A 27,044-nucleotide genomic window follows, 5' to 3' on the forward strand; every position below is an offset into this window, starting at 1 on the left:
TTTCACAGCTGCAAAAGCTGACTTGTAACGATAAAGTCACTGAGGGGGAAAATCCGGCAGGCATCAACAGAACCAACATGCCAACCGCTGCCAACGCTCTGCCGTTTGTCACAATCTGTAGTTCCTACTGCACCAAGATGGTTTCCAGAATGTGGGCGGAGTTTCACAACTGGAAAATGCATTCCCACCTATGTCTGTGCAGCGGCGACTGGAGGGGTTCAATGAAAGCTTTGACCCATCCGTTACATCCTCAGCTCATTAGCAGGAAAGAAGGTTATGGTGCCGGCAGTGGTCTCTGTTAGAGACAATGAACTGCACCGTCTGGGAAAACTCTTATGTTTACACTGTAAACAACTCAGTAGATCCAGACTCAGGTCCGGATTCTAAAGTTTCCTGATCACACGGCTACAAGGTCACAACATCCACCGACTTCAGACAAAAACTATTAATAACTTATGAACCGGTTTCCAAATCTCAGCTCACAGTAAAACATCCTCTTTACTCTGGATTATGAATCATTTATGAGGTACAAGTATCCATTATGCGGAGTTAGACATGAGCCTTGCATGGAACTGCTTTAGTCTTAAATGTTCTGTTTATCTCAGATATCTATCTGATCTCTGTAAACGTGATGTGCGTTTATGAGTTACCTACTTTATCTCAGAATAAATCAGTCTTCCATTTAATTTACTGTATTGTCACGTTGGAGCAGCTGTTGGGAGAAGGCTTCCACAGAGAATCAGCAGATTTGCACCATTTAGTCCTTTTGGGTTGCAGCTGAAATAAATTTGAATGACAAACAGACTTTTATTCAGTTGATAGAAACTCATCCCCATGCTGTGATTTAGCGAAGCAGAGAGGTATTCAACCTGAAACCTAACAGGGTTTGCTTTCTGCCTTTGAATTGCAAATTTTAGTTAGCATATCAACAAGAGCAAGTCATATTCAGACACTGAAAACCACGTAAACACACAGGAGACATTCTAGCACAAAAATTGAGCTCAAGGTCTTCGTCATTCATTCAAGAAAGCATCATTTTTTTATTCCTTTTGTTTCACTCTCAGTCCACCTGACGCTCGTTTTCTCTCCAGGGAGGAACAGCGTGATGGTGGACGATGATTTAGAGCAACAGTCTCTGGTAGTAAAAAAACAAAAGCTGATTAGATTGATGAACAGCGCGAGTGAATGAGGTTGCATTCTCATCCTAGACGAGAGGCTGTCCATGTCTGGAACAACCCGAAGCAAAACAAAACAGCCGAGCCCCGAAGACGAGAAAAAGAAAATCTGGCTCCAAAATGTGAGATGAAAAATTGACTACATGAGAGCTTATATGGTTTCTCGACTCTGGTGTGTTATTGTGAGGTCATCGGACAATCAATGAAGACTTTGCAAGCTTCCAGCTTCCAGACAGTCACGTGTAGAGCTGAAACAACTTATCGATTTAATCGATTATAATCGATTATTAAAATAGTTAACAACTTTTTTAGTCATCGATTAGTTGTTTAATAATCATATTTTACCGTATAAAGTCTATTTTTTTACCACAATCTGACATCGGTTACAATCTGTTAAATTTGCCGCCAGTGTGTGGCAGTAATGAGCCACTGATCTACCAGTGGAGCCGTAGAAGAAGAAATGAGCCAATAAGCTCCCTCGGTTTTCATGACGTAACACGTTACTGACGCTCATCTTGCTGTGAGAGATGGCGGATCAAGAAGAAATACGGAAGAAAAATAGAAGCGACAAAACAAGAGAAACCCCGGACAAAAACCTCACGAGTATGGGAGCACTTCACTCTAGATGCTTTTAAAAGACGGGTGACCTGCAAAATATGCAAAAACCATGGCACGACGGAAGCACGACGTCCCTAAGTGAACATTTGAGACGAAAACATGTGGGGGCTGATGCAGCAGAGGAAAGTCCGGTGAATCCGGTAAGTAACAGAAAATAAACAAGCTAACACAGATCAAATTTGGGAGCTGAGTTCGTTATAGTGAATGTTAAACAGGTTTTTTTGCCGCGTCAGTCTACGGCGTTCTACTTCTGATTGACTAGATGCAATCGTGAATCTCCGTGTTGTGAATCATGCGCTTGCCAAATTTAGCACGTCTGTTTATAAGAATGTTCTCGTTAAGAGAAAAACGGCACAAACCCATAACTATGTTCCTCATTCAAAAAAGGACAACTCAGCGGAGAAAAATATACAGACTAGCTGTGTCCAGGTGAATATAACGCGGCATAGTTGTACGCTTTCAATTTTTAAATACAGGAGAAATTCAGAAAGTAATTTTTTTACTATTAAAAGGCTGTTTTACCGTCTAACGCTGTAAAACGCCTCACAACGCATTTTTATCAAAATAAATGATCACTGTATATTGTTAATTAATTAAAATAATGTAATATTGATTTAGTGTTGTAGTGTGTGTGCTGCTTTATTTTATATGTGTACTTATTTCAGTCTATTTGTGTTTCTTATGCAGAAAAAAACAAGCAACGATGGACAACTACATGGGGAACAAGACACTCACCCCCCAGCAATGCATACCACTTACAAACTTTATTCTAGATTCTGCATTATTTTTTATGGAATTTGCCTCTTATATTTTGATGCCAAAAAATTATTCTGGACTGATATTTTGCACTGTTTAGCTCATTTTACACCGCTGACTGTGTTCATGTGCAATAAAATAGATTGCAGTAAACTGCACAATTCTCTTATGTTTTTCTTTTTCTTAACTGAAATGTATTCATCACTTGTATAGGTTAAATAGCTAAACAATAACAAACCGATTAATTGATTAATCGAAAAAATAATCGACAGATTAATCGATTATGAAAATAATCGTTAGTTGCAGCCCTAGTCACGTGAGAACCTGGGAGAAGCAACATGAGACGCGCTGAAACAGCAGAAACCAAAGATGTGCTTTTTTCATGAAGAACGTAAACAAACGCTAACATTAGCAAAGCAGCTAATAAATAAAACAAAAGTGTTTTTGCTGACAGCTCTAACTCTACTAGTCTACGGACTGTCCCAGCCAGAGTGAATGAATCAGCAGCTACTCATCCAGAGAAGAGCGGTGAGGGTTGGACGCACAGAGAGAGGCAGATGTTTTTATAACTGCCGTCCATCGTAGGATGAGCTGCTTGCCCAAGTCGCCTCGCTCCTTCTACTTCCCCTGTCACAGCAAATCACAGCGAGCGACATGGATGGCCTCAACGCACACAAATACAGCCGTCCGCTCTGCTTCTCTTCCTGCACCAACTACCTCCTCTGACTAAAAATAAACACAACAAAAACACAATTTTCCTGGTGATGCCAAATATTGTGTAACTATAGTCAGAGAGAACACGGCTTTTTGTGTCCTAATTGGCAGCCAAGCACTTGAAGAACCGGGCAGATTAAAGTTTAATGTTCTTTCCACTGGATTATTGTTTAGGAGTCACTCACTGGCAGCCTGTTTGGGTCTGCTTAATGAAATCCACATCATGTATTCAGTCTAGAGGCTCCTTTGCCTTATGCGCCTCGGTGTCCAGACAAAAGACTTCCCTTTGTGTAAACTCACCCCCGAGGCCACAACAGGAAGCGTAGCACACAAACTGCCCTAGAGGAGGATGGTTAGGGCTGAAATCTTCCACTGTCTGCATTAGTCGCTGATGGGGAGTCGGGGGACGGCTTTAGGGGTTAGATCATGTCACTCACAAACAACGAGAATCTTTTTTAATATTTTCTCTTATCCTGGAAAAAATCAATCACTGAGGGATGAACGAATGCAGGCAGGAGCAAGAAGTTTATTTGTAGATATTAATATAAAACTGGCAAAGGATTTATAAGGGCTGGATTAAACTTTAATGGTCAGAAATTATAATGCTATGGTCACAAAATAAAAGCAAATATTACCCAAATGTTATGATTCATGGTTAGCTCAGAATGCCAAATAGAAGAAGAAGAAAAAGAAGATTTTTTGTATAACATCATTCTAGATAAAAATCACAAGGCGTTTCACAAACATAATTACATTTTCAAAAAAGATAAAAATAAAAAAATGTAAACAATGGAATCATATTAAGATTAGTAAATAAAAAATGAAGAGAAAACACCTTTAAAAACTAATATAAATGAAAATACTAATAATGGGTAAAATTATATGAATGAAAGGCAATGCCTTTTCACAACTTGGCACAGTTTTCTGAGATTTAAAATGAAATACCTGATATTTTTTCATTCAACAAGATTAGAAGGATTATTCGCTGAAGAGATCACCGGCCTATCACAAAACTGACACAGATAAACAGCCATGGCTGCACGTAGTCCTTCCTAAGGCCAACGCCCAACGACAGTTTTATTAATAAAACATTTAGTTTTGTGTGTTTGCAAGTAAAAGTCCCCCTTTTATGACAAGCCACAATTGTTGTAATTATGCCTTTTTATTAAAGAAAATGCTGCATTTCTCTACAGTCTTTTTAAGTTAACCCATAATGCTTACAGATTAAAAATGTATGGCAGTTAATTACTGCCCCTTTGATTAATTATCATAAGAGGATAACTTTGTGACTTTATTCCCTCGTTTGAGACTGAAAATGAAAGAATGTTGAGGTTCCGACTGAAATGATTCCAGACAAAGCACAGCAGGCTGCACACTAATCTCATCTACCGTGATAAAACGATCAGTTATTGTATGAAGACCCAAAAAAACAGGGTATTAGTCGCATCACGGGAGGCAAATATCTCTTAAGTTACATTCATACAAACAGACACATGCAGAGAAACTGGCCCGCAGCAACAGTGTTGGCGCAGGTCCAGATGGATATCCCAGCCAGCAACACCAAGGATTTCAGCACCATGGACAGAGACAGACAGGACGGCTGCTGAGAAGTCACAACCTAGCCCCCCCAACCCGGGTGAAAAATTGAGGCCAAAGCGGAAGTGAAATAAATTGCAGTTCCACCCTCATCCACTAGGGGCTGGTGTCAGAAGCGAGCAAATCCTCATTGACTCCCATGTTAAAAATACCAATTTCACAGCAGAAATAAACATGTTTACAGCCTGGTACCAAAACATGTTTTAGGTTTAAATGATCTAGTTTACACTCATGACAACTCTGAAGGGGGTGAATGTTTTTCTCGCTCTTCTGTTTAAGTGTATTAAAAGCCTAAAATTCTGTATAATTAATGAGCATCAGACCCACGTGACCACAGAGCTAGCTCCGTGGAAAGGCCTCAGTAGAGCCTCGGTCTGGCCTGGAAACTGCTCCGGGAATTTGAGTCTCTGTGTTTGTGTATTCTTGTTTTGGATATTTTTTCAGAATCAGAATCAGAATCAGAATAGGTTTATTGCCATTATCAGTGAACAAACAATTCACAAACTAGGAACTTGCTTCGGTACCAATGTGCTACATATAACATGAATAATAAGATTAAAAATAGAATAAAATAGAATAAATATAATTAAAAAAACTAGAATAAAACTTTCAGCTATAAAAAAGGCAGGTAATGGTAACATGGCCGATAACGTGACGTTGTGACGAGTACAGAAGACGAACATGGGTGTGTGTTTATAAGCTATTCACAAGTCTAACGGCAGATGGAAAGAAGCAGTTCTTATGGCGCGAGGTTCTGGTCCGGATGGACCGTAACCTCCTGCCTGAGGGGAGTGGCTCAAAAAGTCTGTGACCCGGGTGAGAAGGGTCAGCTGCTATCCGACCTGCATGCCCCCGAGTCCTGGAGACGTACAGGTCCTGGAGAGATGGAAGGCTGCAGCCAATCACCTTCTCAGCAGAGCGCACAATGTGCTGCAGTCTATGTTTGTCCCTCACCGTGGCTCCAGCGTACCACACAGCGATGGAGGAGGTGAGGATGGACTCAATGATGGCCGTGTAAAACTGCACCATCATCTGGGCCGGCAGCTTGGCCTTTTTCAACTGCCGCAGAAGTACATCCTCTGCTGGGCCTTTTTGATCAGGGAGCTGATGGATGGCTCCCACCTAAGGTCATGTGTGATGGTGGTTCCGAGGAAGCGGAAGGAGTCCACAGTGGTGACGGGGGTGTCCGACAGGACGAGGGGGAGAGATGGGGCTGTGACTTTCCTGAAGTCCACAATCATCTCCACTGTCTTCTGAGCATTGAGCTCCAGGTTGTTGCTGCTGCACCAGTACACCAGCCGTTCCACCTCCCTCCTGTAGGCGGACTCATCACCGTCAGAGATGAGCCCGATGAGGGTGGTGTCGTCCGCAAACTTGATCAGTTTAACGGAGTCATGGCTCGAGGTGCAGCAGTTTGTGTACAGGGAGAAGAGCAGAGGAGAAAGTACACAGCCCTGTGGAGATCCTGTGCTAATTGTCTTAGCGGTGGAAACATTCTTCCCCAGCCGCACGCACTGCCTTCGGTCTGTCAGGAAGTCAGTGATCCACCTGCAGGTGGAGTTGGGTACGTTGAGCATGGAGAGCTTGTCCTGGAGCAGAGCAGGGAGGATGTTGTTGAACGCAGAGCTGAAGTCCACAAACAGGATCCTAGCGTAGGTGCCCGGGGAGTCCAGGTGCTGCAGGATGAAGTGGAGGGCCAGGTTGATGGCATCGTCTACAGACCTGTTGGCTCTGTATGCGAACTGCAGAGGGTCCAGGAGGGGGGAGGTGAAGGACTTGAGATGAGGGAGGACCAGGCGCTCAAAAGACTTCATGACTACAGACGTCAGCGCCACAGGCCTGTCATCATTCAGTCCAGTGATACGGGGTTTCTTAGGGACAGGGACAATGGTGGACAGCTTAAAGCCGGCTGGAACATGGCAGGACTCCAAGGAGATGTTAAAGATGTCCGTGAAGATTGGACACAGTACCTCTGCGCAGTGTCTCAGGGTTGCGGGGGAGACACCGTCCGGGCCCCGGGATTTCCGTGGGTTTTGCTTACGGAAAACCCTGAGCACTTCCTCTTCTGTCACTGAGATGGCAGTGGAGGGGGAGGGGTGGTCAGCGAGGACTGTACTATTCACAGTGGTGAAGGTGGTGGGGGAGGCATGTGACACCAGAGTGGCTGAAGAAACCTGTGCAGTAGGGGGGTGGGGGATGGGTGTTGCACTTCAAACCTTGCATAAAAGGAGTTGAGTTGTTCAGCCAGTTGTAGGTCGTCAGCAGCATGTTGGGCTCTAGGCTTGTAGTTAGTGATTTGCCTGAGCCCTCTCCAGACAGAGGCGGTGTCATTGTCAGAGACCTGCTCCTTTAGACACTTACTGTACCGGGATCTCGCCTTCTTCAACTCTTTTGAGAACTGGTACTTAGCGCCCTTATAGCATTCTCTGTCCTTGGCTTTGTTGGCTGCTTCTTTCTCCCTCCTCAGCTGTCTCAGTCTGGGTGTGAACCAGGGCTTATCGTTGTTAAAAGTGACCCTGGATTTTGTTGGAATAATGCTGTCCTCACAGAATTTTATGTATGACGTCACAGTGTCTGTATAGTCATCCAAGTTGTCTGTGGCAGATCCAAACACGTTCCAGTCTGTTGTGTCCAGACACATGCGAACCTCCTCCACAGCCTTGCAGGTCCACTTCTTAGAAGTTCTCACTGCAGGTTTGGAGAGCTTCAGCCTCTGCCTATATGAGGGGATGAGGTGAATCATGGCGTGGTCTGAGAAGCCGAGAGCAGTTCGCTGCACGACTCTATAAGCTCCGCTAACTGTGGTGTAGCAGTGGTCCAGCGTGTTCTGCTCTCTTGTCGGGCATTTAACAAACTGTCTGTACTTAGGCAATTCCTGGCTCAGATTTCCCTTGTTAAAGTCACCGAGGATAATAACTAGAGAGTCCGGAAAGGTCTGTTCCACACTTAGGATCTGCTCCGCGAGTGCACGTTGAGCCTCGTGCACGTCCGCGCTAGGCGGGATGTAAACAGCGGCCAGAATGAATGAAGCATTCATTCATGACGCATCTCAAAACTAAAGCACATCCTGAGTGTCCGTCTTCTGAAATCCGTGGTCCACACTTTTATCACCTCAAGGCTGGATTACTCCAACTCCTGCTTATACGGCATCAGTAAAGCAGCTCTCTCTAGACTTCAGCTGGTCCAGAATTCAGCAGCTAGGTTGCTGACTGGAGCTGACAGAAGACAACACATTTCTCCAATTCTGAAATCTCTCCACTGGTTGCCCGTGCAGTTCAGGATAAACTTCAAAATTATGCTTCTCACTTACAAATCCTTGAACCATCAAGCTCCTCCATATCTGTGTGAACTTGTCCATTACTACAACCCGCCGCATGCTCTCAGGTCTGAAGATAAGCTCCTCCTAGCTGTTCCGAATGCAGGTTTAAAAAGCCGTGGAGAGAGGGCTTTCTCTGTCTGTGCACCGAAGCTGTGGAACGCATTACCACTGCTAGTGAGGCTAGCACCAACAGCTAGCATTTTTAAATCACGCCTGAAAACTCACTACTTCAACCTAGCTTATACAACATAATTATGAACCTCACTGACATCTGCACTGTTTATAAACTGACTCCACAATTATCGACTTCCGTATTATTGAGGTTCTTTGTAAAATGTTTTTTCCTATTTTTACTTCACCCTGTGTCTTATTGATTTTTAGCTGTTATTTTTGGGAATTTTCTTGTATTTCCTTTTTATCTTTTATCTGTGTTCGACATGTTTATATAACGCCTGTTTAATTAACCAACATTTTTAGTGTACAGCGCCTTGTTTGGTTGTAATGCCTTGTGAATGCGCTTTATAAATAAAATTGGATTGGATTGGATTGGAAGCGAACTCACGTGGGGAGTAGAATGGCTTACAGTTTTGTGCAATTGTTGGACAAAATGACTTGCTGTGGCATTAATTGCACTAATAGAGCGTCCAAGGAGTCTCCACTTCATTTTTTTCGGTCAGTAAAATGATATTTATGTATTTTAGGTCACTGCCGAGCTGAGCTTAGATTTTAACATTTACTGTTTAACCATGAAATTTAAATGTAATAGGGTAAAACCCTACATGTTGGTGGAGCTGGGTTCCCAATATCGGCTTGTGGAGCTCTCGGGAGACCAATGATTTCCACCCGTTCTCCCCTCCCCGCAGCTCGGCGCATCTCTGTCTGATCGTGGCTTCTGACTGCTGCACGGACTGCCGGCTTGTGGAGCTCTGGGATGGAAATCTTTCCACCTGGTTCTCCTCAGCGGCAGTTTTGCACATCTCAGATCGCAGCGGCGCTTGTCTGCTGTGCGGCTGCCGGCTTGTGGAGCTCTCTGAGACCTCTGTGTTCCACCCGGTTTTACCCAGCGGTCAGCCCGGCGTATCTCTGACTCAGAAGCTCTGGTGTTGTGCTCAGTTAACTCCAGTTGTAGCTAGGTTGCTACATCCGTTAGCTTAGCTCCCAGCTCCGCGTTAGCTTTGGGTTCGCTTCAGGTTAGCTTGTAGCTAGTTCGACCGCGTGTCGTCAGTTGATCCCAGCCTTACAGCCCCACCCTCAGCTCCTCCTCTCTTCCCTTTTATGGAATTGTCTGGGCTTGACGGAACCTGTGACACGGTCAAAATGGCGGTGGTGGCCACCTCCCATTTTAGCACAAAAACTTGTTATTGGAGCCCCTGGAAACCCATTGTCCAATATTTATACGTCCATGGTCACAACCCTGTCAGAATGTGTGTGTGTGTGTGTGTATGTGTGTGTGTGAGAGAGAGAGAGAGAGAGAGAGAGAGGGGGAGAGAGAGAGAGAGAGAGAGAGAGAGAGAGAGAGAGAGAGAGAGAGAGCAAGAAATAGCACTCTGAATAAATACATGCGAGAACGAGGGACGTGTGTTGGGTTGTTGGGCTTTGCAAGTTTCCTTTTTCTCTTTTTTATTCAGAGGCTTGATGGTCAGCTGTGAAACTCCTGACAGTTTTATTATTAAGTGTGAAGTTAAACAATTCAGAACAAAAGACAAAACGCCAGAATCGTATAAACAAAAACAGACACTGAGAACATAATGAATAAACCAGCAGGTGACAGTAACTCCTGCCAAAAAATACACAACACTGACTCTTTATCGTCGTCGTCGTCTTCCTCCGCTTATCCGGGTCCGGGTCGCGGGGGCAGCATCCCAACTAGGGAGCTCCAGACCATCCTCTCCCCGGCCACCTCCACCAGCTCCTCCGGCAGGACCCCAAGGCGTTCCCGGACCAGATTGGAGATGTAACCTCTCCAACGTGTCCTGGGTCGACCCGGGGGCCTCCTGCCGGCAGGACATTCCCGAAACACCTCCCCAGGGAGACGTCCAGGAGGCATCCTGACCATATGCCCAATCAGGAAACCCAGCACTACAAGGCTATCTAGACTATTTTTACCATTAAACACCATTTTTTGCCTGCATTTAGTATTTTCTTATTTAAGCTTTCCTAGTATAGTTCCTGGGGGGAATAAATCATTATCTTGTTATATCCTTTGCCACATCAGTGTTTCCATACATTAGTCAGGTGGAGAAAGTATTTTTACAGGTAATATATAGAAGAAAAGTAAAAAGTACAACATATCTATATTTTAAAGAATCCTTTGATTTTACACAATCATATTTTATATAACAGGCTGGACAGTGGTGCAGTGGTTAGCACTGTTGCCTTGCAGCAAGAAGGTCCTGGGTTTAAATCCCGGCCTGGGGTCTTTCTGCACGGAGTTTGCATGTTCTCCCTGTGCATAGGTGAGTTCTCTCCGGGTACTCTGGTTTCCTCCCACAGACCAAAAACATGAGTGTCACGTTGATTGGTTTGGACTGGTAACCTGTCCAGGGTGTACCCTCCCAATTGTCCAGAGACTGCTACAGATAGGCACCAGAACCCCTGCAACCCTCAGGGAATAAGAGGGTAAAGACGATGGATGGACGGATGGATGGATGGATGGATGGATGGATAGATGGATAGATGGATGGATGGGTGGATGGATGGATGGATGGATGGATGGATGGATGGATGGATGGATGGATGGATGGATGGATGGATGGATGGATGGACGGATGGATGGATGGGTGGATATTTCATATAACCTTATGTGCAGAAAGCTACCAATATGTCATTAGACACTGTGTTTTACTAAATATATGTTTTGAAGTGACTGACGAAAGGGAATTTATAGAAATGGCTCGTATTAATAAAAAAGCTAAAGTCTGAGAATTTAATATTTTTGTGGGATTTTTTTTATCTTCAGTCTGAAAAGCACAAATGCTCTAAAGAAGTTAATCTTAAATTTACACTTTAGTAAAACTAAAACCAAACTAATATTAAATCACATAAATAACCTTCCTGAGCTGCTTTATCACAACCCTCGTTTTAACGTCCTGCGTGTCCATGATGAAATATCAGTAACACTGTTTAATACAGGCCTTTAGGAAGGAGACTGAAATGTCCCATCTGCCACTCAGCCACAAGGAAAAGTGCCAAGTTAAGAGATTTGTCTCGTATAAAAACACACCAGCCAGTGTGAGGAGGAAGCCGGCTGATCACGGCTGTGTCCCACAGAACAGAGTAAACTAAAGACGAGAAGTAATTACGACATTTAAAATGCATTTCATGATTCAGCAAAACGTTTCATATTAATGATGATTAATGTGCTACCAAAGGTTTGGAGTGCATTGTTGTAACACGGGCTGCATGCATGCTGCAGCGCATAGTATAACTCCTCCAGTTTCATTCCCTGAGCAGATGTAGAGCTCCTCTGCATTACTGTCTAAACACGGAGCTAGCATGAATGCTTCACTGATAATAAGAGCTGACCTGCTTTCAATTCCCCTGCACTGAATGCTCTTCAGAGCAGAGAAGCCTATTAGCGGTCTTACAACAATATGCTATTATGGGGGTGAAAAATCAATAAATGCAGAGTAACTGCTGAGAAAGACCATAATGTGCTTTATGGTGGCAAATATGAGCCAGTTAAGAAATCCACAGCAGCATCACATCTGCTGCTTTCAACACAACAATAAAGCTAAGATGCCAGAACCACACGGCCCATTCAAGTGATTCAACTTGGCTCGGTTCTGATTAGATTTTAGAGGATTTCCAAGGATGCAAATCACTTATTCAGACTACTTCTGACTGGAAGACAACAACAAGAAGAAAGGCTGCAAAATGGGTGTTTATTTACTGTAAAAAATGAATCTATCTTTATTTTTTATTTTCCTATTGAAAATGTATTTGCAGCCATGAAGACGTTATCTCGCTGAACAGGAAGTGAGTCACTCATCCTGCCAACGGGAGGGCAAGCAAACTGCAAAGACCAGACCAGCTGAAACTGTGTCACTCTCTTAGCCTGGTAATGTGTCTTTCAGGGTATCGTGAGCTAGTCAGCCACAGGACCGGAGCCGTCGGGCTGAGGAAGAAGCAAAGTGGGCTTTAATGCAGAGTTCAGTGAGCGTATTAATGCAAACAGACAGATGGAGAACGGCAGGAGGAAAAAAGCACACTATCTCATTAAAGTAGAGAATGAATTTGAGACATTTTTAAACCTAGAAAATAGAAAATGGTTCTATAAGTGAACACATTTTCCTTCAAATTGTGCTTCAAGGAAACAATTAAAAAGATTGATGCATTTTACGCACATAAGATATTGGTTATTTACTTATTCTAAAAATGTATATTTAATTTTGTTTGTCCAAGATGAAACACATACCATTGCTTTAACTAATCTGAATTAAATCCCTTTATTAAGGGCAGCAGTTGCTCAGGAGGTAGAGCGGGTTGTCCAGTAATCAGAAGGTTGTAGGTTTGATTCCACGTGTGTGAATGGGTAGATGACCCCTGGGGGGTTGCAGAGCCCTAAGATGGAGCTATAGAGATACACGCCATTTACTGTGGTTCAGTTTTAGTGGCTTTGATGTGTTTAAAATCAATGAAACTGTAATTTAACCCGAATCTTTTGAATCGCTGGTAATGCAATGTTTCTATCTGAGGACATTTAATACTTCTGAGATGCTCAGCTTGGATACTTTTTTGTCTGTGGTTGCAAGTGTTTGTGCATGCAGGAGTGAAATCATGTGACAAAGTATGGCTGCGATAAGGTAAAGCAAATCTTTGATTTATTGAGTCAAGAGCATTTATCATTTGTACTATACTAAATAATAATATCGGCCACATAAAGTGGCAAGAATAGCATAACTAGTCTAAAACATCAGTGTAAACACTTTGTAACATCTCTGTTCTAGCACCCGTCTGTTCTAGCACCAGAGTCTCTTCTAGCACCAGAGTCTGTTCTAGCACCAGAGTCTGTTCTAGCACCAGAGTCTGTTCTAGCACCAGAGTCTCTTTTAGCACCAGAGTCTCTTCTAGCACCAGAGTCTGTTCTAGCACCAGAGTCTGTTCTAGCACCAGGGTCTGTTCTAGCACCAGAGTCTGTTCTAGCACCAGAGTCTGTTCTAGCACCAGAGTCTCTTTTAGCACCAGAGTCTCTTTTAGCACCAGAGTCTCTTCTAGCACCAGAGTCTGTTCTAGCACCAGAGTCTGTTCTAGCACCAGGGTCTGTTCTAGCACCAGAGTCTGTTCTAGCACCAGAGTCTGTTCTAGCACCAGAGTCTCTTTTAGCACCAGAGTCTCTTTTAGCACCAGAGTCTCTTCTAGCACCAGAGTCTGTTCTAGCACCAGAGTCTGTTCTAGCACCAGAGTCTGTTCTAGCACCAGAGTCTCTCCTAGCACCAGAGTCTGTTCTAGCACCAGAGTCTGTTCTAGCACCAGGGTCTGTTCTAGCACCAGAGTCTGTTCTAGCACCAGAGTCTGTTCTAGCACCAGAGTCTGTTCTAGCACCAGTCTGTTCTAGCACCAGAGTCTGTTCTAGCACCAGAGTCTGTTCTAGCACCAGAGTCTGTTCTAGCACCAGAGTCTGTTCTAGCACCAGTCTGTTCTAGCACCAGAGTCTGTTCTAGCACCAGAGTCTCTTCTAGCACCAGAGTCTGTTCTAGCACCAGAGTCTGTTCTAGCACCAGAGTCTCTTTTAGCACCAGAGTCTCTTTTAGCACCAGAGTCTCTTCTAGCACCAGAGTCTGTTTTAGCACCAGAGTCTGTTTTAGCACCAGAGTCTGTTCTAGCACCAGAGTCTGTTTTAGCACCAGAGTCTGTTCTAGCACCAGAGTCTGTTCTAGCACCAGAGTCTGTTCTAGCACCAGTCTGTTCTAGCACCAGAGTCTGTTCTAGCACCAGAGTCTGTTCTAGCACCAGAGTCTGTTCTAGCACCAGTCTGTTCTAGCACCAGAGTCTGTTCTAGCACCAGAGTCTGTTCTAGCACCAGAGTCTCTCCTAGCACCAGAGTCTGTTCTAGCACCAGAGTCTGTTCTAGCACCAGGGTCTGTTCTAGCACTAGAGTCTGTTCTAGCACCAGAGTCTGTTCTAGCACCAGGGTCTGTTCTAGCACCAGAGTCTGTTCTAGCACCAGAGTCTGTTCTAGCACCAGAGTCTGTTCTAGCACCAGTCTGTTCTAGCACCAGAGTCTGTTCTAGCACCAGAGTCTGTTCTAGCACCAGAGTCTGTTCTAGCACCAGAGTCTGTTCTAGCACCAGTCTGTTCTAGCACCAGAGTCTGTTCTAGCACCAGGGTCTGTTCTAGCACCAGAGTCTGTTCTAGCACCAGAGTCTCTTCTAGCACCAGTCTGTTCTAGCACCAGAGTCTGTTCTAGCACCAGGGTCTGTTCTAGCACTAGAGTCTGTTCTAGTACCAGGGTCTGTTCTAGCACCAGAGTCTCTCCTAGCACCAGAGTCTGTTCGAGCACCAGGGTCTGTTCTAGCACTAGAGTCTGTTCTAGCACCAGAGTCTGTTCTAGCACTAGAGTCTGTTCTAGCACCAGAGTCTGTTCTAGCACCAGAGTCTGTTCTAGCACTAGAGTCTGTTCTAGCACCAGGGTCTGTTCTAGCACTAGAGTCTCTCCTAGCACCAGAGTCTGTTCTAGCACCAGGGTCTGTTCTAGCACTAGAGTCTGTTCTAGCACCAGAGTCTGTTCTAGCACCAGGGTCTGTTCTAGCACTAGAGTCTCTCCTAACACCAGAGTCTGTTCTAGCACCAGGGTCTGTTCTAGCACTAGAGTCTGTTCTAGCACCAGAGTCTGTTCTAGCACCAGGGTCTGTTCTAGCACAAGAGTCTCTTCTAGCACCAGAGTCTGTTCTAGCACCAGAGTCTCTCCAAGCACCAGAGTCTCTCCTAGCACCAGAGTCTGTTCTAGCACCAGAGTCTCTCCTAGCACAAGAGTCTGTTCTAGCACCAGAGTCTCTCCTAGCACCAGAGTCTCTTCTAGCACCAGAGTCTGTTCTAGCACCAGAGTCTCTCCTAGCACCAGACTCTCTCCTAGCACCAGAGTCTGTTCTAGCACCAGAGTCTGTTCTAGCACCAGGGTCTGTTCTAGCACAAGAGTCTCTTCTAGCACCAGGGTCTGTTCTAACACAAGAGTCTCTTCTAGCACCAGAGTCTGTTCTAGCACCAGAGTCTCTCCTAGCACAAGAGTCTCTCCTAACACAAGAGTCTGTTCTAGCACCAGAGTCTCTCCTAGCACCAGAGTCTCTTCTAGCACCAGAGTCTGTTCTAGCACCAGAGTCTCTCCTAGCACCAGAGTCTGTTCTAGCACCAGAGTCTGTTCTAGCACCAGAGTCTGTTCTAGCACCAGGGTCTGTTCTAGCACCAGAGTCTCTCCTAGCACCAGAGTCTCTTCTAGAACCAGAGTCTGTTCTAGCACCAGAGTCTCTCCTAGCACCAGAGTCTCTCCTAGCACCAGAGTCTGTTCTAGCACCAGAGTCTGTTCTAGCACCAGGGTCTGTTCTAGCACAAGAGTCTCTTCTAGCACCAGGGTCTGTTCTAACACAAGAGTCTCTTCTAGCACCAGAGTCTGTTCTAGCACCAGAGTCTCTCCTAGCACAAGAGTCTGTTCTAGCACCAGAGTCTCTCCTAGCACAAGAGTCTCTCCTAGCACAAGAGTCTGTTCTAGCACCAGAGTCTCTCCTAGCACCAGAGTCTCTTCTAGCACCAGAATCTGTTCTAGCACCAGAGTCTCTTCTAGAACCAGAGTCTGTTCTAGCACCAGGGTCTGTTCTAGCACCAGAGTCTCTCCTAGCACAAGAGTCTCTTCTAGCACCAGAGTCTGTTCTAGCACCAGAGTCTGTTCTAGTACCAATCTGCTCTAACACCAGAGTCTCTTCTAGCACCAGAGTCTGTTCTAGCATCAGTGTCTCTCCTAGCACCAGTGTCTGTTCTAGCTCCAGAGTGTGTTCCAGCACCAGAGTCTGTTCTAGCACCAGGGTCTGTTCTAGCACCAGAGTGTCTTGTAGCACCAGAGTCTCTCCTAGCACCAGAGTCGGTTCAAGCACAAGTCTGTTCTAGCACCAGTCTGTTCTAGCACCAGAGTCTGTTCTAGCACTAGAGTCTGCTCTAGCACCTGAGTGTTCTAGTACCAGAGTCTGTTCTAGCACCAGTCTGTTCTAGCACCAGCGTCTGTTCTAACACCAGAGTCTCTTCTAGCACCAGAGTCTCTCCTAGCACCAGAGTTTCTTCTACCACCAGAGTCTGTTCTAGCACCAGAGTCTCTTTTAGCACCAGAGTCTCTTCCAGCACCAGAGTCTGTTCTAGCACCAGAGTGCTCTAGTACCAGTCTGTTCTAGCACCAATCTGCTCTAACACCAGAGTCTCTTCTAGCACCAGAGTCTGTTCTAGCATCAGTGTCTCTCCTAGCACCAGAGTCTGTTCTAGCTCCAGAGTCTGTTCTAGCACCAGAGTCTGTTCTAGCACCAGTCTGTTCTAGCACCAGAGTATCTTCTAGCAAGAGTCTGTTCTAGCAACAGACTCTGTTCTAGCACCAGTCTGTTCTAGCACCAGAGTCTGTTCTAGAAAAAGAGTCTGTTCTAGCAACAGAGTCTGTTCTAGCACCAGTCTGTTCTAGCACCAGAGTCTCTTCTAGCAACAGAGTCTGTTCTAGCACCAGTCTGTTCTAGCACCAGAGTCTGTTCTAGCACCAGAGTATGTTTTAGCACCAGAGTGTTCTAGCACCAGTCTCTTCTAGCACAAGGGTCTGTTCTAGCACCAGTCTGTTCTAGCACCAGAGTCTGTTCTAGCACCAGAGTCTGTTTTAGCACCAGAGTGTTCTAGCACCAGTCTCTTCTAGCACAAGGGTCTGTTCTAGCACAAGAGTCTGTTCTAGCACCAGAGTCTCTTGTAGCACCAGAGTCTCTCCTAGCACCAGAGTCGGTTCTAGCACCAGTCTGTTCTAGCACTAGAGTCTGCTCTAGAACCAGAGTGTTCCAGTACCAGAGTCTGTTCTAGAACCAGTCTGTTCTAGCACCAGAGTCTGTTCTAACACCAGAGTCTCTTCTAGCACCAGAGTCTCTCCTAGCACCAGAGTTTCTTCTACCACCAGAGTCTGTTCTAGCACCAGAGTCTCTTTTAGCACCAGAGTCTCTTCTAGCACCAGAGTGTTCTAGTACCAGTCTCTTCTAGCACCAGAGTCTGTTCTAGCACCAGTCTCTTCTAGCACCACAGTCTGTTCTAGCACCAGAGTCTGTTCTAGCACCAGAGTCTCTCCTAGCACCAGAGTCGGTTCTAGCACCAGTCTGTTCTAGTGCCAGAGTCTGTTCTAGCAGCAGAGTCTGTTCTAGCACCAGAGTGTTCTAGTACCAGATTACGTTCTAGCACCAGTCTGTTCTAGCACCAGAGTCTGTTCTAACAGCAGAGTCTCTTCTAGTACCAGAGTCTGTTCTAGCACCAGTCTGTTCTAGCACTAGAGTCTGCTCTAGCACCAGAGTGTTCTACTACCAGATTATGTTCTAGCACCAGTCTGTTCTAGCACCAGAGTCTATTCTAACAGCAGAGTCTCTTCTAGCACCAGAGTCTCTCCTAGCACCAGTCTCTCCTAGCTCCAGAGTCTGTTCTAGCACCAGAGTCTCTTTTAGCACCAGAGTCTCTTCTAGCACCAGAGTCTGGTCTAGCACCAGAGTCTGTTCTAGCACCAGAGTCTCTCCTAGCAACCAGAGTCTCTCCTAGCAACCATAGTCTGTTCTAGCACCAGAGTCTATTTGAGCACCAGAGTCTGTTCTAGTACAAGAGTCTGTTCTAGCACCAGAGTCTCTTCTAGCACCAGAGTCTCTTCTAGCACCAGAGTCTCTTCTAGCACCAGAGTCTCTTCTAGCACCAGAGTCTGTTCTAGCACCAGAGTCTCTCCTAGCAACCAGAGTCTCTCCTAGCAACCATAGTCTGTTCTAGCACCAGAGTCTATTTGAGCACCAGAGTCTCTTCTAGCACCAGAGTCTGTTCTAGCACCAGAGTCTCTTTTAGCACCAGAGTGTTCTAGTACCAGTCTCTTCTAGCACCAGAGTCTGTTCTAGCACCAGAGTCTGTTCTAGCACCAGTCTCTTATAGCACCAGAGTCTGTTCTAGCACCAGAGTCTGTTCTAGCACCAGAGTCTCTTCTAGAACCAGAGTCTGTTCTAGCACCAGAGTCTCTTTTAGCACCAGAGTCTCTTCTAGCACCAGAGTCTCTTTTAGCACCAGAGTCTCTTCTAGCACCAGAGTCTGTTCTAGCACCAGAGTCTGTTCTAGCACCAGTCTCTTATAGCACCAGAGTCTGTTCTAGCACCAGAGTCTGTTCTAGCACCAGAGTCTCTCCTAGCACCAGAGTCGGTTCTAGCACCAGTCTGTTCTAGTGCCAGAGTCTGTTCTAGCACCAGAGTCTGTTCTAGCACCAGAGTCTCTCCTAGCACCAGAGTCGGTTCTAGCACCAGTCTGCTCTAGCACCAGAGTGTTCTAGTACCAGATTATGTTCTAGCACCAGTCTGTTCTAGCACCAGAGTCTGTTCTAACAGCAGAGTCTCTTCTAGCACCAGAGTCTGGTCTAGCACCAGAGTCTCTTCTAGCACCATAGTCTGTTCTAGCACCAGAGTCTGTTCTAGCACCAGTCTCTCCTAGCTCCAGAGTCTGGTCTAGCACCAGAGTCTCTTCTAGCACCATAGTCTGTTCTAGCACCAGAGTCTGTTCTAGCACCAGTCTCTCCTAGCTCCAGAGTCTGGTCTAGCACAAGAGTCTGTTCTAGCACCAGAGTCTGTTCTGGTTTCCAGCTCCTGAATGTAATAATTTTCCTCTGTAAAGACTCAGCTTCAGCAAGGACTAAGGAAACTGCTGCTCACATGAATTTTCAGGGATTTTATCAGGGCATGGATGTGTGGCATGAGAAAACTAGCACACACAGTCTAATGAGCACCACATATCTCCTTTCTCTCCACCTCCTGCAGTCCTTTGTTCCCTTCAATAGGCATTTGTAGTAAAAGTAATGAAGAGTAGACAGTTACACCGGGGAATCTGAGCAAAAGTATAGCAACATAATCGGCTCTGATCTGCAAAAGGCAGACAGCGGCAGCATGCTGCCTCCATGTTTGTGCCAGTGGACACACCCAGGCAGGCAACCGGAAGCTCTAGGCAGATGTAACAGATAACTCTGTCGTCTGTCTCTGCAGCAGGTCTCTCCTCAGCCGGGCCAGGCAAGTAGATTCCAAAAGAGGTCAGTCTGCAAGCAATCGCTGTCTTGGTATCGACGCCGAGGGCCTCTGGGAGAAGTATTAAAGTTGTCGTGGACTTGTGAGAACCTCATGAACATGACGAGCTACTAATATGGTGACATCAGTAATGCAGAATCACCCTCATGCTCCTGTTGCACTTGTCTTGCTTTGTTTTCTAGTTTTGATTCTGCTGCTGGATGAAAATTTATATTTGGGCAGTTTTGTAATATTTAAAAATACAAAAATGAGAAGCTTGCAATTGTTTGGTGTTAATACACTTATACAAAAGTTTATTATTTATGTAAAATGAAGTTTATGTGAATATTTTAATGCCCACCTATGACATCGACCTAGGGCACACACTATTATCATTTAGACATTTAGATAAATACGGTTCTTTCTGATTGTAAAACATTTAGTTTGTGTTGGACAGCAGTTGGAATCATTAGTGATATTGATGACAGTGATACCAGTATTGCAACATCAATAAACTTTCATTATGTGCACCTCTGTGTCTGATTCAACGCTTACGCATGCTCTTACATACATTAGACCCCCCAAGGTGCTTTACAACACAATCAGTCATTCACTCATGCACACACACATTCACACTCTGGTGATGATGAGCCACAGTGTAGCCACAGCTGCCCTGGCGTGCTCTGAGGTGAGGCTGCCGAGCACTGGCACCACTGGTCCATCTGACCACCAACAACAAGGTGGGCAAAGTGTCTTGCTCAAGGACACAATGGCAGCATTCTCTGCCGGGGGCTGGGATTGATCCTATAACACTCTGAGTCCTGGACAGCCTGCTCTGCCTCCTGAGTTACTGCAGCCTCTGAAGGCCTTCTCCTCTCTGGCACGAGGAGGTGATGAGGAGGAAATGACACCGAACAGTAGCAGAAATCACACTGCTCTGTCTAGACAAACCCAACAGCGTACAGTTTTCCGTTCTCATTAAAAAAAACATAAAACTACATTTGATTCATGCCAAAATGAAACTGCGGGAGTTGCACAGGCCACTTAAATACAAATGAACAATCTTTGAATTATGGGTAAAAAATGAAGTGTTCCCAACAGGAAGACAGGTTGAATTTTTGCTTTGCTTTCAGAGTTTGCAGCACACACAGCTAAAGTAGACCACTAATCAATACGGCACCCTGCAGGCCGGGAGTCCTGCTCCTGCTGTAGTTCACTGCAGCAAAATGTTGCTTAAAAAAGGCAGACTTTGGTAGATGTGAGGAGTTTCTGCACACACTTAGGTCATTTTCTGCTTTGTGTGGTTTCATGTGAACAAAAAGACAAAAATAAACATTTTTCATTGTATTACATTTTGGTCAATTAGGGGCAGCAGCAGCTCAGGTGGTAGAGCGGGTTGCCTCATGATCGGAGGGTCATGAGTTCGATTCCAGCCCCTGCCAGGGGTATCCTGCTGTTGTGTCCTTGGGCAAAACACTTCACCCAACTTGCCTGTGTTAGTGGTGGTCAGAGGGGCCGACAGCGCCAAATGGCAGCCTCGCCTCTGTCAGACCTCCCCAGGGCGGCTGTGGCTACAAGTAGAAGAAGAAGAAGAAAATATCATTTCTATAGCGCCTCTCAAGAAAAAAATCACGAGGCGCTTCACAAAAATAAAAACAAAAAATAATAAATAAATGTAAAAATATAAAAAAGCATTTAGAAAATGTTTAAAAAATATATTTAAAATGAGCAAAAATAGGCAATTGCGATTTAAAAGAAAAAATGTTAAGAAAGAGAGAGAGTGAACAGGAAAGAGGGAAACCAGTGGATCCTGAGGAAGGTGGAATAGGTGGGGAGAGCAGAATAAAGAGAGAGAGGTGAAGAAGGTCATACAAAAGCCAGCTTGAACAAGTGAGTCTTCAGCTGCTTTTTAAAGGAGACCACTGAGTCCACTGATCTCAGGCTCAGGGGGAGAGAGGTCCAGAGTCTGGGGGCCACAGCAGCAGATGATCTGTCACCTTTGACCTTTAGCCTGGTGCTGCACAACCAGTAGGCTTTGGTCACTGGACCTCAGGGACCTGCTGGGGGTGTAGGGACTAAGAAGATCACCAATGTAAGATGGTGCTTGTCCATGTAAGGCCCTATAGACCAGAACCAGGATCTTGAAATGAACCCTGAAGTTGACTGGCAGCCAGTGAAGCTGGAGGAGAAGCGGGGTGATGTGGGTGTGTTTGGAGGACTTGGTCAGAAGCCGAGCACAGGCGTTCTGAACCACCTGTAGACGGTTCAGGGAGGTTCTGCTCAGACACGTGAAAAGAGAGTTACAGTAGTCTAAGTGGGAGGAGATGAAGGTGTGGAGAACTGTCTCACGTTCAGAGCGGGACAGAATGGGACTCAGCTTAGCAACGTTCCTGAGATGGAAGAAGGAAGAGCCAACAAGAGAACTGACATGAGAATCCAGGGTGAGAGCTGGGTCAAAGGTCACGCCAAGATTCCTGACAGAGGGTTTGGTGTGAGAAGCAAGCTGACCAAGAGAGTCTCTGACTTTGGGAACCAGCTTGTCTGGGGCACAGATGAGGATCTCAGTCTTATCTTCATTCAGCTGAAGAAAGCTCCCACCATCCAGGTTCTGATAGAGTCTAAGCAGGTGTGTAACAGCTGCAGCTTAGACATCTCATGGGGCTTAAAGGAGATGTACAGTTGGATGTCATCTGCATAAAGATGGTGGGAGATTCCTTTGAAGGAGCTCAGGATGTGCTGAAGAGGAAGCAGATAGAGGAGGAAGAGCAGAGGCCCCAGCACAGAACCTTGTGGGACACCATGGGTAAGAGAGGTGGTGAAGGACCTAAACTTGGAGACGGCCACAGAGAAGGAGCGCTCAGAGAGATAAGAGGAGAACCACTCCAGAGCAGATCCTGATAGGCCTACCCAGTCTCTCAGCCTCTCCAGTAGCAGGTGATGGTCAACAGTGTCAAAGGCTGCAGTCAGGTCCAGCAGGACCAGAACAGAACAAGTAGCTTACCATCACTGGCAGTGTGTGAAAGCGTCTTTGGGTGTCTTGAAAAGCGCTACATAAGTTCAATGCATTATTATTATTATTAATTCACTGTGAAGGCATTCACTTCTGTCAGATGTCTTTGCATCAACATGTACAGTGTGAGCTGCATCATCCACAATAGAGAGCAGCTCAGCTCTGACATGATACTTGATCACCAAGCAGAGCAGAAATCAATGCATGATTACCACTTCACTGCAGGGGGATCAGAGGGGAGGAGGAAAAAGAGGGAGCGAGGTAACCGGAGATGGTGAGGTGAAGGTTTAGAGGAAAAAAGATGATGCATCGATTCAGCTTCTCCATGTTTATGGTTCTCCTTCCAACCCCACCTGCAACACAAGAGGAGCTGAAAGGAGACGGAGGAGGAGAGAAGAAACAACCTGTAATGGGTTCTTTCTCCCTAGTGACAGCAAACTGATTTACAGCCTCCCTGTGATGGCCTCAACCCACCGGGGTTCCCAGACACACATAAAGTGTCCTTTAATCAGACGTGGGTAAAAATAGCTAGGCGTCTACTCTTAATGTGTTAATCAGGTGTCCTATTTACAAAACGACCTTAAAGCACCACATCTGAGTTTTTTCAATGAGCAATTTCACATAAACATCTTCAGTCCTTCGGTCATTTGTCGTTTGTTCTCACGGTTTTGGAGCGCTCCAACTGAAGTGACGTCCTTTGCTTCAGCTGTCAGAAACATCGAACGTCTGTTTGCATGAGAACTTCATATTGAAAAGAACTGAAAACACGCACTATGACAGCTTTAAAAAAAGAAACCAAACATGAGCTCTAGAGAGAAACTGTTTTCCTTTAAAGGCTGGAACGCTTTTAAGATGCAGCTCAGACCACGAAACTTGTTCCAACCGCCTCCAGCAGCATCCTACTCTGTCCAGGGAGAGGTTGATCTGCCTGGAGACAGCGATAACCAGCCCGGACCAGGGGGATGGGGTGTTTCTGTCTCTGCTTAGGCAGCTATCCAGACACACACAGTGCGCACATGCTGGGATGCAAGAAATGAGAGCATGATTTGGCCATAAAGCCGAGAGCAAAAGAGATGGGAGTGAAGAGGAGAATCAACAATACAAAAGCACCATTTGAGCTTTCTGTTTTCAGCTGGGGCCCTGCAGGCAACAAAAAGATAAACAACATTTGCACGGACTAGGATTGAATGGTTTTGTTGGCGTGCCTCACATAACTCATAGAACCTGTTTCATAAAGCAGCTGAGTCACTCAGATGTGTCTCGGCCCCACCGTCTGGCATCTGGACAGAAACAGAACCAGTAGCACACACAGCAGCAGCATGAACGCTAAGGTAACTAGTTTACACCTGCAACTATGATGTCACACTGCGTGGTTGCTAAAAGATGAAGTCTTTTTGAAACAAAGAACAGCTCTCCTGCATTATGAGACGTGATATTCCCTCCCATCCCAAAGGTCATTCCATTTCCCATCTTCAGTTTGGATGAGGCACCTCTCCAGAGTGCAGGGAGAGCTGAAATGATGCTATTATAGTGGAAGGTTTGCTCGGGCATCCGCTCTCAAATCCATGGAAATATGTGACAGGCACTCAGACAGGCCGGCCGGCGGACACAGATCTGAGCAGAGGACAGACAAGAGGCTGAAGCTCAAGTCAGATATGAAAGGGATGAAAAGCAAAAACATGTTTTCTGTGAGTGAACGATGACTGACGGACATAAAAGTCCCTGTGTGGTGAAGACCATTGTGTCTCTTTACAGTCACCAAAGCCAGGGACTTTTTGTTGTTTTGTCTCATCTTGACAGCCTCTAACTCGAGTCTCTCTTCACTGCAAACCAAGACCAAAACTCAAAAATAAGCATGAAAACAGATCCACGTGAGAATCAGATGACGTATGAAAATAGTCATTTACTGTATGGCTATCATAGTTGCATAGAACAGTTGAAATCATGGCCTCGTGTTGTTAGTTTTGGGGTTTTAAATACTGTTTAGGATGCAAAGTTTCCAACAACACTTTAAAAAAGGGATTGAACATAAACGTCTGGGCCACATGGACCCAGGAGGAATCCAGTTCCTTAGATGAAAGATTAGTGAACAGACTTAACGAAGATCATTATTGGACAAGTAGGTCTGCTAATATTATTCAATAAATTAGAATAAGTGCAGCACAAGCACATGTGAGTGTGATTAACACAGGCACAAACATTTTAAATTCAGCCTGAAAACAAAAACAAAACTATTGTGCAATCTTCTGTTTTAGCTCCAAATAAATATTCATTTGAGCTGCATAAAAACATATTGACTATTTTTTAAATATTGCAATGATTTTGGTTACAACACCCACAGTTTCCTCTCTGTGTCTGGACACCTCTCACAACTCTACGTGCTTTAGTCCTTTGTGCAAACTGGGTGTGGACATCAACGGCAGTAAGCATCCGTTAGATCAACAAGCAAATGCAGGAAACTTGGAATAAAACATGCATGAACCTTACAAGCTAATATGAAGACGACTAATCAGACTCTCCATGATTGCATATGTGCGTCAACAGAACAGCAGAAATATTCAGCCAAACACAAATTTCCATTTATTTGAACAACCCTTCACAGCAACACTGATGCTTGTCCGTAAACACTGACGGGTCTCAGATGGAGCCTCAATGGCTTTTTGGCTCTGCATAACCTTGAACTGTGAGGCGTTGTCAGCATCAGCATCTTGTTACTATAAACAGATCCATGTCGCCATAATGAGTGAATGTAGCAATAAGCACACCCAGCATTCATTAGTCAGGATGACTCCCGCAGCACTTTTCTCCAGTGTAAACACACCAAACGTGACCGTTTCTCGGAAATAAATAAAATAAGCGTTTTGGCCTTGCATCCTTATTTATATTTGCACAAATATGAAGATCCAAACTGTTTTATTTTTATTTTTTAATAAATAATACGTAACATTAAGGATTTCCTAAAATGTACAAGTCTTCTAAATAGAAACAGCCTCTTGAGGTGAGGAGTTGCACAGAACAGCACATAAAATGTCATTTATTTCCCAGATAAAGTTGATATTTTTCTATATATAAATTATGTAATTAACCCTAACCCATTATATGATATAATGCATTATTGTGGTATCAGAGCGTTACCCCCTTCCAGCTGACACCGCTTCCTGCCTGCTCCTCCCTGGATGCCGCACCGCTTCACCCGCAGCCAGCCTGCCAAGAGAGGTCGCAGCTGGCCGCACTGCGCTTCCATCCTCTCACTGTCTGAAGTCGCTGGGATAAGGAGACCAACTCCTACCTCCTGTAACTGCTCCAGCTCCTTCCGGAGAGTCTCCTGGTCCGTTTCTAGCTCTGCATACTTCTGCTTCAGCGCCTGGTTCTCCTCCAGGACTGCCAGACCGCACTCCGCAGCCCGGATCTTCTCCCGGTTGGCTTCGGCCAGCTCGTGCGTGAGCCTCTCGACGTCGGCCCGGTACTGATCCACCGATTCCCCGCGCCCCGCACCGGCAGCCATCGCCTCCCCCCCCTTTCTCGCAGGCTTTTGGATCTGGACCTCCTGCAGGTCTGCGGTCCTCCCCGGTCACTCGTCTCGGGCGGAGACAGAACCAGTGAGAGGAAGAGAGGGAGAGACGGGCGGAGGCTGAGAGATGCTGAGTATCCGCCCTCCTCCTCCTCCTCCCCCTCCTCCTCCTCCTCCTCCTCCTCCTCCTCCTCCTCCCCCTCCACCTCCTCCTCCTCCTCCTCCTCCTCCTCCCCCTCCTCCACCTCCTCCTCCTCCTCCTCCCCCTCCTCCCCCTCCTCCCCCTCCACCTCCTCCTCCCCCTCCACCTCCTCCTCCTCCTCCTCCTCCTCCCCCGGAGAGTGAAGAGAAGCAACTAAAACCAAAATTATTTGGGTTTAATCAGAAAAGAAATGACGTGAAACAGATGAAACCTTCAAAATCAAAACAAGGTCAACCTTTTTTCTGACACAGCAAATAATTTCTGCATATTCAGGGGTCAAAGGGCGCCACCCTCTGGTTACATTTGTAAAAATAAAGCTTTGTTTTTATTTGCACCAAAGACTTTATTGGCACAAATTACATTCATTTAAAGACCAAATTTTACGACCTGGCTTTTAGACAGAGACTCGTTTTATTGTTTTAATGTGTTTCTTATTGTTCTTATTGTTTTTATCTCTAATGTTCAGTATTTTTATCCTCATTGCTTTTGCCTTCATTCGGTTTTAATCGATCTGCAGCACTTTGGGCAGCTCCCAGGCTGTATTTTAAATGTGGTATAGAGATAAACTGGTATTGTATTTCTGGTGCTGAAGGCATGCTTGTAAAATAGCAAACATGCACATAAAACAAGTCAGCTGCATGGATGATGATCAGATCTTTTATTAAAAAAAGAAGCTGGTATGTCATTTCCCTGGTAACCCTCACAGCTGTCTGTAATCACTATCAGCACACCTGCCCTTCCTCTCACCTTCCTCATGTATTTTACCCCCTGCTGTGGTACTCAGCCTGTTTTTGTAGTTTGTGTCATTCCCTGTACTGATCTTATAGTTATTTAAAACTTAAGTTACCTGCTTGCCCACTGCTCACTTGCATCCTCATCTCCACACCTTGATAGAAACTCAGTGATAAA

The 27,044-nt window shown here is 45.4% G+C and overlaps 1 protein-coding gene across 3 annotated transcripts in view; it reads right to left on the reverse strand.

Moving 5' to 3' along the window:
- Positions 1-26,024, reverse strand: part of bicd1a (bicaudal D homolog 1a) — a 44,353-nt gene extending 18,329 nt beyond the window's left edge. For 2 of the 3 annotated variants that reach the window (XM_054733505.2, XM_015965463.3), the window contains exon 1: positions 25,712-26,024. In XM_054733505.2, coding sequence (XP_054589480.2) covers positions 25,712-25,927 — 216 coding nt within the window. In that variant the 5' untranslated portion in view covers positions 25,928-26,024. The remainder of the gene's footprint in view (positions 1-25,711) is intronic. The other variant, XM_015965464.3, reaches the window with a different exon arrangement.
- Positions 26,025-27,044: the final 1,020 nt, after the last annotated feature.

Source organism: Nothobranchius furzeri, chromosome 4 (assembly GCF_043380555.1).
Source record: "Nothobranchius furzeri strain GRZ-AD chromosome 4, NfurGRZ-RIMD1, whole genome shotgun sequence".
In the NCBI taxonomy this organism is placed as follows: domain Eukaryota; kingdom Metazoa; phylum Chordata; class Actinopteri; order Cyprinodontiformes; family Nothobranchiidae; genus Nothobranchius; species Nothobranchius furzeri.